The sequence below is a fragment of the Melampsora larici-populina genome (genome assembly GCF_000204055.1).
Source record: "Melampsora larici-populina 98AG31 unplaced genomic scaffold MELLAscaffold_246, whole genome shotgun sequence".
NCBI classification, from domain to species: Eukaryota; Fungi; Basidiomycota; class Pucciniomycetes; order Pucciniales; family Melampsoraceae; genus Melampsora; species Melampsora laricis-populina.
This window is the reverse complement of record NW_006769000.1, coordinates 2518-12493: the sequence shown is the minus strand read 5'-3', so window position 1 is coordinate 12493 and position 9976 is coordinate 2518. Positions and strand designations below refer to the sequence as shown.

The 9976-nt window shown below is 37.6% G+C and overlaps 1 protein-coding gene across 1 annotated transcript; it reads right to left on the bottom strand.

Moving 5' to 3' along the window:
• Positions 1 to 6388: 6388 nt before the first annotated feature.
• On the bottom strand, positions 6389 to 6895 carry MELLADRAFT_87937 (uncharacterized protein; the record flags this gene model as incomplete). The annotated part of the gene is made up of 3 exons (XM_007419558.1): positions 6389 to 6542; positions 6647 to 6787; positions 6873 to 6895. 3 exons carry the CDS (start codon positions 6893 to 6895, stop codon positions 6389 to 6391), a joined length of 318 nt encoding a protein of 105 aa, XP_007419620.1.
• Between the last annotated feature and the right edge of the window lie 3081 nt (positions 6896 to 9976).

Genomic DNA, 9976 nt, shown 5'->3' with positions numbered 1-9976 from the left:
GTACTCGGGGACTTGTTTCGCATACATGACAACTGCACATTAGCATATCCAATTTTGAGGGTTTCCATTTGTCAACCCATTCGGAGATTATTTGACACTAGCAAATAGCGGCGGGCGCCGCGGCTAGGGATTTTATTTTGAGGTAGGCACAACAATTGAACATTGGCCTGCGGCATTGCACTTGAGATACTTGTTTCAACCTGTTTCCTTCCTTATGTGGTAGTGAAAGTGTAGTTCCTTTCATCCTTGGTAGTGTGCAGGTTTATTTAATTGAATTATCCAGCTACCACTGCTTTCCATGTTTGATTTGCTGAGCTTAGTTGCCAATCATATTGCTCCTGCTTTGCCAAGTCCTAACACTACACAAAATGTAATCTTTACCGGGCGGTAAAGAAAACCACTGACATAGAAAAGTCCTGAGGCAACAGGAAGAGAGCTAAAAATCTGAAAAAATATGCACCTTGTTTCTAGATGTTGGGGTGTCATGATGAGTATTTTCTTGTATTTTACACACAGATATTGATTAATGTACCAACAATAAAGGCTGAAAATCATCAACAACCCACTTGTAACAATACCTGAAATTTGGGTCATGATTATGAAGACAATATTTTGTGGTCTAAAAACTCCAATAACTTTTGCAATTCTGCTCCAAAAAACTCAATTGTTGTTTCACTCAAAAGCTGGACTATTCTCCTTTACACTTCATAAAGGTAGTAAGGTGGCATCTAGTCATATAAACGCTCTACATATGTTCAAACAGTTCTGAATAAATAGCTCTGTAGGATCTTTTGCACACCAGCTACAGATGTGATGTCTGAATGCTAAATGTAGAGGAAAGACTCACCTTTTTGATGAACTAAAAACTGAGTGATTTGATTCAGGACTGAAAAAGTTATTGATTTTTGAAGGTTTCACAATCCTGTCTTCAAAATCATGGGCCAAATTCCAGGTATTGTTACAGGTGGGTTTTTGATGATTCTCAGCCATTATTGTTAGTACATTGACCAATATCTGTGTGTAAAATACAAAAAAATACTCATCATGACGCCCCAAAATCTAGGAACAAGGTGCATATTTTTTCAGATTTTTAGCTCTCTTCCTGTTGCCTCAGGATTTATCTATGTCAGTGGTTTTCTTTACCGCCCGGTAAAGATTACATTTTGTGTAGTGAAATTTTGGGTTGTGGAAATGATCACCCGCACTGCCAAATTCACAATGATGTCTCTGAGTTTGAGAGGATTTACTTCTGCGTTCTTGTGAGTCTGGTCAGCTCTACAGTGTTTGGTTCACAAGGATATGAATATATGGAGATAAAAGCTCCTCAGATACTTCAGAGGAATTCTGAGTAAGTCCATTACTGTGGTGATAAACCTCAAGAAAGGTTGGGTACAACAAGGTTGAAAGAAGAATAATTATATACATATTTCAATTGGAGTAGGTCTGAGGGGGTGTCGTGCCGCCTTGCGTGATAATTGTGGCATCATAAAGAAATTGCTTCACATTTGATTCCTCACCTGAAATCTCACTTGAGCCGTACAAAGTTGTGACTATCTAAGGCTGTGAACATTATTCTACCCAAGATGACCCAAGATGCTGAGAAAGGTATATCAAAGCAGCCTCCAAACTAATCAGTCCGAGTAAAATCTAGTTGCCAGGCACATTTTTCTCCATGAATCACTTGCCCAAACCCAACGCATGATGAACCTCAGTTGATGGTTCATCTGATGGAAAGAGTTTATCTTACAGCTCATTGAGTTTGAAATTGAATGCTACCTGAAATTGCCTTTTGGATGTACGCAATATTCTGAGGCGCGGCTCTGGATGTTGCCTTGGAATGAGTCCTACTTGTTCAACTCCAGGGGCTACATAAGATTTGCCTCAAAAACTAAATTCAAACAAACCTTTCAATTCCAAGATCTAAAAAACCGTGGAGGAAATGGGAGAGTGTAGCTTGTTGAATAAGAATTGGTTCAGATAAACTTGGACTTGCACTCCCATAAAGTTGTGAGATTGGAAGAATCAAGGTCTTTCTCATCAAATTCTTTTTAGAAAGAAGCATATCATATCATATCATTGTTGGAACAAACTACATTTGTGCAGATGATTAATGTTTTATTTCTGTTTTATTTAGAACAATACATATTTGAATACATATAATGTAATTTGTATATGTCTCATTACTCACTACTTCTTGTACATGTCTAAACCTAAACACGTGATGTATTGCTAATCTTACTTTATCAATCCATCTGGTCTAAGAAAAACTTTCTTTCTCTTTCATTCAACTATTTAGAAAGTTTTTCTCACAACATCTCATATCATCTCTATTCTCCAGATCAATCTCTTATCCTGTTCATTGACTGATATAAGCTGTTGTTTGGTTTGATCAAGGGATCTGAAATCCCTTTAATCATATCATACCTTCATCCAAAATGCAAATCTATAATCATACCATCACTTCTTTTTTTGTTAGCTCAATCAAAAAACTAAGCATACCAATATTTTTCCAATAAAAACTATATGCAATCACATTCTATTTTTCCTTTTGTAAAAAAATGAAACACACAAAAAACAGAAAATCTATATGTATCAATACATACTTTAAATATATATACTTTATATAACAATAAGCTACTAATTTTTCCAACACATCATGAAACACCAATAAAGTTTAGAGCACCCCCACCACCGGGACCTAGTAAATAAGCACCCTGTATGACACAGAGTTGACAGGAAAGAAGGTGTATAGCCAGCTCTCACCAATTTGTAACAAAATGAGAAAGTCAGGGCTGTGTAAAACAATGAATGTTAAATAATTAAACACCCAATTTGTACAAGAGGTGGTGATATTGATTGGGGGAATGGATTGATTGATTTGATCAGAGAGGCAAGACGTCAGACAGTGCCCCAATGTAGAGGTGAGAGGTGGGATGGTGTAATATTTTTCAGCTGATTTTCATTATAGTTGATTGACTATTCCTATGGGGTCCTGTCAAATTTTTACTTGGTGAGCAAACCATACAGGCAGTTTACTGGGTCCGGTGCCTTGGATCTTTTCCCACAGTGTTTGTAGAGTAGCTGTATTTTGCTGTTTGGTTGGTCCAGTGGTGGTGCTCTTACAAACCAAAAACCAAGATAATCTTTTGTAATTTCCTAATCAAAACATAAATAACAATACAAAGAAAAATAAGTTTAAAAAATACCCAATGCCCAAAACCATGAACCCAATTTGTTTTCCTCTTTTTATTCATTACGGCTCTACAAGCTCTACATTCAACTTCAGCTAAATCGATTTCAGATCTATTATCTTCTTCTTCTTCTTCTCCCTCTTCTTGATGACCACTACTTTGAACTTCTTTTGCTTTTCCTTTTATCCAACCTTTTGTTTTTTACTACCTTCACTTTCTTCAATTCCACCTTCACCAGTTTCATTTCCTTCTTCTTCTTTTTCTTCATCATTCTGATTACTTCTATTCCTTCTTAAAATTAGATATCATAACAGAAATAAGTAAAGATCTATGATTTAATTGATTTTGTTTAGAAGATGAAGGATTAATCGAAGTAGTAGGTAAATTATTTGGAATTAAAACACATTCAAGTTGACTACTTTTACTTCTTCTTTTTGTTGAATGTGGATGATCTTGATTTGTGGTGATTCCATTTGCAGTCCACTTTCTAAAATGTCATTTGTTCTTCATTTTTTAATAATCGTAGATTTCTTAGTAGCTACTTTTGATCTTTTCACTGCTTGTTGTTTACTTTGACTTATGAGTTTCTTAGCTGCCGCCAACCTTTTACTTGGATTTCCATTTTTGATTGGTGTAGATTCTTCCTCTTCCTCTTCTTCATCTGAAGGAATATTATCAGAAATTGCCTTGCTTTTCCTTTAGCAATTGCTGAAGGTCTGGAACTCTTCTTGTTATATGTGTCTTGATGATCATTCAAGCCTTCTTCAGACGCATCTTGAATTTCCAATTGTAATCTCTCTCCTGCTCCTGCTCTGCCTCATTCTTGCTCTGCGCCAGGTCCAAAATCCATAGTCCCATCATCAACTCCAACACACTCATCAGCTTCTTCAATGCCCTCATCTCCATTTGTATCCGCTTTCCAATTCAAAGTAAGCTTTGCCACACATTTAATAACTAATAAAATTCAACATGTACATATCAGAATCATTCTCAAATGTAAAATCAGAATTCATGACAGGTCAGTGGTAGTGTACTCACTTGGATCCCCAGCCATATTTTAAATCAATTGTTTAATATAAGTACAATAAGGATCACAGGATCTAGAATTTTCCGGAATTTCAATTCCATTCTTTCCAAGAGAAAGATCAATCAAAGATTTACTATTCAAAGAAAAAAACCATCAGTTCAATCATAAAATGGAACCCAAAACCAAACCAACAAAAGACTTACATCTTTAATGCAGCTCTACTATCCATATCAATGATAAGTGAAACCAAACCTCTAAAAAAATTCCAAACTTATCTAATGTATTCTCATCTTTTTCTTGAAATTGAATCATTCTTGGGAAAAGCCATTCGATTAATTCTTGATGTAAAAATATATAAGATTTTGAAATTGAAATTGACTTAAAACTTAATCTTGCCCCCTTAATAACCATGGTAGAACACAATAATGTTGAAACCTTTAAAAATTGATCTTCTGGATAGATTTCTTCATTTAAAAATAAACCAAATGATTTTTAAAAAAAAGTATCATAGCAAACTCCATACTAAATTTCTGTTGTTTTGATAAAGAGAATCAAAAAAGAGAAACAAATTTCAAAGAAAGTCAAAAAAATCAAAAAACTAACCTCTTTGAAACTTTCTGACACAGTTTTTGCCAACTTGTCTTTTTGCCTTTCAAACTGAATTTATATTTCATTTTCAAAACAAAATTCTTCCAAAGATCCAATTGAAATTTCAATACTGAAATCAAATACATCACCAAATTGATTGAAGTTTGATAAAATTAAATTTGGATGTTTAAATTCAATTATACCACAACATATTGATTTTGTAAAAGTCATGATTAATAATTCAATTTTTTTGTGATTTTTTATTTCTTTACTTGTGGTTCAATCTATATGAAAAAAACAGTTTTAATGTTTTGAAAAATTGATTTCCAAAAAGGTATCACTTACACATTCTCTGACAAGCTGATTGAGACAATTTCTTTTTGTTTTCTTTACCTTCAACTTTTTCCCCACTCACATCAACTTCCCCTTCATCTTCCTCTTTGTCATCTTCTCCTTCTAAACCAATCCTCAGCCTTTGTCTTTCATATTCTTTCTCTTCCATTTTATTCCCAAACCTTTCAATCTCAGCTGTGAGATATCCAGCCCAAAAAATTGAGTTTGGTGATCACAATCAATCCTCAATTGATCTGGCATTAAAGTACTATAAGTAACTAAATAAATATCTGACATATGAATAAAAGCCTTTGAATAAGAATCACCGAGATCAGTAAGGGGAAAACTATAAATTAATCCTGAATCAAGACATAAGAGAATATGAAAATCAAAAAATCAACTGCTGTTTTAATATGATCACAAGCAATGCAATTGGGATCAATAGCAAATTCTGTCATCAAATCCAAAAACCAATATCTCAATATTAAGACTTTATCAACCAATCCTTTCAGTTTGACTTCTTTTTTTCTTGTTTCCACTTCTTCTTCACTTCCTAAAACTCCATTCATCATTTTACTTGAATTTGCACAACTCCACATGCAATTCGATTGTAAAATTTAAATCGCTACTTCCAACATCTATTTTTTCACAGCCCATTCACAAGTAAAAAAATAAGCTTTCAATTGGAGTTTTAAATGTAATCTGATTGTTAAATTTTACCTTTGTTGCCTCTGGATAATTTAATCATCCTTAATTAGCCAATCCAAAAGTCATATCAACAACGTGTTCCTTAACAGATTTCTAAAAAGCTTGATTTAAATCAAGTTGTGAAATGTTGCATTGGTCCTAGATCATCTGCAAATGACCTTCGGGAGGACAGACTGTGATAAGTCATAATCAATGACAAGGTCAAAGTCATATGTTGATCGGATATGTTCTTTGGAGCTGAAAAGAGCCATTCGCATGACGGAGAACAAAATGTTAGCAATTTTTGGCAGATTTCTTGACAACAGCAGGAGGTACGATCGACGTACATATCCTGCCTTGATTTTTTCATTCAATGACCAAATCATCATTAATTTTTTCCCAGCCGCATCGAACTTATAGTTTGATGATCCTTTGTGGAAGCTTTCGAGGTATCCTCCAGATCGGAAATAAGGACCTTTATCAGGATAAGTTGCAGTAAACAGTCGCATAGTTTCACTTGTGAATTGGAAAACACTGAGAGTTTTAATAATTTGATTTCTGATCAACTCATTATATACGGTTTTGGTTTGAACTGACCAAAAGTAAAGATATTGCCGCCAGTTTCACGTGCTACGTGATCTGACATTCCAAGAGCGGGTGAAACTTTAATCACAAATTCTTTGACAAGCAGATTAAGTCTACCTAAGACAAATTCACTGAAAAGAAAGGCACCAGCTTTTCAAAGGATGATCGACATTTAGTGATTGAGATGAAAGTCTTAATGTAGTTCAAGATGGAAAAGAATAGAATTGAACTTTACCGTGCCCTTGCGTCTTCTGGAGATTCAAATGTACAGCGCGCTTTAAGTTCATCCATAAGTACAGTTGTAGAAAATCCTTCAGGACAAGTAGGACCATTTATAGAGATTGGACCAGTGACACCATAAGTCTTGGGAAGAAGACTGGACGTGATCAAAAGGTCAAGAATCAATAAAAGGTAAGTATTTTGATGGTTTTCTGAAGAAGAAAACAATAATAGAAGCTTACCCATTTGGAGGTAAGCTCATCATGATGGTTGAAAGAGTTCCTGGCTTGGTGTCAGTTTGAATCTGATTGGTTTGAGTTTTGATGGTATTTGAATGAGAATGAAGATGGAAGTGAAGTCAAAAGTCTGAGGGTGAATTAAAGAAGTTGACCGTTTAGTAAAAGTACTGCTGAGATTTCTTAAGGGGGTCAGAGTCTTAGGTGTACAGCTTGTTAAGGGCTTAGGGTTTTAATCCAGTTTTGCCGAGAAACTGGGTTGTGCCTTTAGTGTTATGATCCTTTGTTGAGGTCATCAATATTGTCAAAGAAGGTGGCAGCGTCGTCTGCGTATAGTTTGCCCTTGTCATAGAAGTGGCCTTTCTTGTTGATTCCAGGTATTGTGATACCTTTCAAGTGATGGAAAAGATCATTCACAAATATGATGAATAGAAGTGGGGAGAGTGGACAGCCTTCTTTGGTGCCGATGCTCATTTGGTAGGGTTCTGAAAGTTCATTCCCAACTTTCATGCGGAAATTACTGTTTGTGTATGTGTTATCTATAAAGTCAATGGCCATAGGAGGTACCCCAAGATGGAGGAGCTTTTTGTAGAGTGCTTCATGAGGCACACTTGGGAATGCCTTTTTGAAGTCAATATATAAGACATATGTGGGTTTGTTGTTGTTTGCTCGTCGCCGGACGGCTTCTGTTAGGCAGAGGAATTGTGCTATCCCTTCTTCTTCACGTCTAAAACCTCCTTGGTCCGGGGTAAAGAATTCATGTTCGTTGAGAGCAGAGCTGATGCGCTCTTCTAAGATGGTCATGATTAGTTTCATGAAAGCGGTAGACAGTGTAATTCCACGTCTGTTGGTCAAGTCTGTGGGATCCTTTCCAGGTTTGTTTAGGGATATGACAATATTTTCCAGATCTATAGTGGGAATGCTCCCAACTATCATTTCATTGAGTATTTGCAAGAGTTGTCTTCCTGCTGCAGTTTTGAGTTCTTGGTCCATGTGGTGAATGGGGACTGGTTGATAGACATGATCCAGGGGATCGTAGAATTGTCCTAACCCTGTTTGGATGATAGGGCGATGTGGGTCTGGTCGGGTCTTGACTGGTAGTGTAAGGTTTTGCTTGGCCCATTCCCAGGCATTGTCAATGTTTTCTTCAACAATTCTGACAAGTGACTCATCCTTTTGGTTTTCAGGAGTTTCCCATTGTAGGATGGAGAGTTTAGGTCTCTTCTTTTTCTTTTTGTTTTTGTCTTCTTTGGGTGGTTTTGCACTGTGGAATTGGGCTCTTTCAAGTCGGAGTATCTCCTTGAAGATCATGGGAGGCAAGTTGTCGTGCCCGCGTGCTGCGTTTTTGTTCACTCTACTGCATGCTCGCAGGAGCTCTTGTGGTGTTATCATGCCATCCAACATGTGTTCTTTGATGGGTTCATCATCGCAAGTGAGGTCTCTCCAGACATCTGGGTCATGGGAGACCCCGGTGGAGTCGTGGGCAAGTTTGCTAAAGTGTTCAAACTCTGCTTTTGCAATATCTTTGTTTGTGATACATAGGTTCCCATCTTTGTCTTTGCAAGGCATGGGATGGCTTTGTCTTTTGCCAAGGTGGTCTGGCAGAGATGCTTTTATGGCTGCATGAAAGTCTAACATTTCATTTTCCACAAGATGTTTATTGGTGCGGGCTGCTTTTTGGGTTTCTTTCGCAGTCTCAAATTTCTTGATAGCCTTTTTGGCAAGTCTTGCTACTTTATCCGCATAGTTGGATCTTTTGGTTAGTTCATTGAGGTCAGCCCCTTTGTTGATGGCTTGTTGATAGTCAGTGCGTGTTCTCCTGGCTTTTTTAATGAGGTTTGCCACAGTACGTGGAAAGTGTGTGGGCCGGGAGGGGTTGAAATATTTGATGGCCCCCCATTTTGTTGCAGCCTCCACCAGGTTTGACCGCCAGGCTTCACGGCGTGTATTGATATCATGGTTGTCGTCCATGGGGAATGATTTCCATGCTTCATCTGTCAAGATGTCAGTTGCGTGCCCTTTCAAGGCTTTGAGATCCCATTTCATTTGAAGTGGAGTTGGTTTGATATATTGTTTGCGTATCTTCATGCTGATGGCTGCATGGTCGCTTGCGCCTTTGTATTGGATGGACATGTGTCTATTGACTTTTGCCTTACATGTAAGGTCTTGTAGGGCAGGTGAAATCACCCAATGGTCAATGTCACTTGGACGACCTCTGGTTTGAAGTCTAGTTAGGTTGGAACCACTACATTCCTTGATGGTCATATGCCCCCCTGTGTTTTGGAGAGCAGCCTGCGCAAGGCTTTTGGTGGTCATGTTAAAGTCTCCACCAATGGCAATTTTACAGTCGGGGTTGTCATCCAACAGTTTGTTGACTCTCTCCCAGATGGGTTTGATTTGGGTTCTTCTTTGTTTTCTATTGTTAGAGCCAGATTGTAGGTAGACTCCAAATATATGCCAGATGCTGTCAGGCTCCAGGTGGGTTACTACCAAATGTTGTATTCTTGGATCATCCATTGGCTTTTTGTATGCGCCAATATCGTTGCGGACCATCATACATAATCCGTAAAAATGGGGTTCTGCTGGGTGTGAGAAGGTTCTGTAGCCTTTGATTTTGGGTTCATATCGCATTTCTGTGCGTCGGTGTTCACCAACTACAATGATGCCTGCTGTGACTGGTTCTGCCAGAGATTCTAGTATAGATGACTTTTGGTTGAAGCCTTGTGAGTTCCATGCAAGCAGGGATGTGTATCCAGCAGGTTTGGTGCTTTCTGTTGGGGTTACCTTGACAGGTGCTTTGAAGGTCGGGAGTTCATCCCGATATGCCTTGTATAAGTTGGCTCGCCATTTGCTAATGTTGAAGCAGTGTGTTTTATTTTGACCTTTGTTCCAAGGTCTCTTTGTAGTACGGCAATAGATGACAAGTGTTTTGTGTTGTCTTTCTTGACTGGTTAGCTGTAGCATTTTGGTAAAGCCAATTGCAATGTGGGGTGTTACACATATATCAAATGCTGGTTGTTGGAAAGGGATTGTTTCTTTTCTCCACACTGATGACTTCTTCACACTGTGCTTTTGTGAGTCTGTGTCTTAGGACTGTCCAGACATCGACT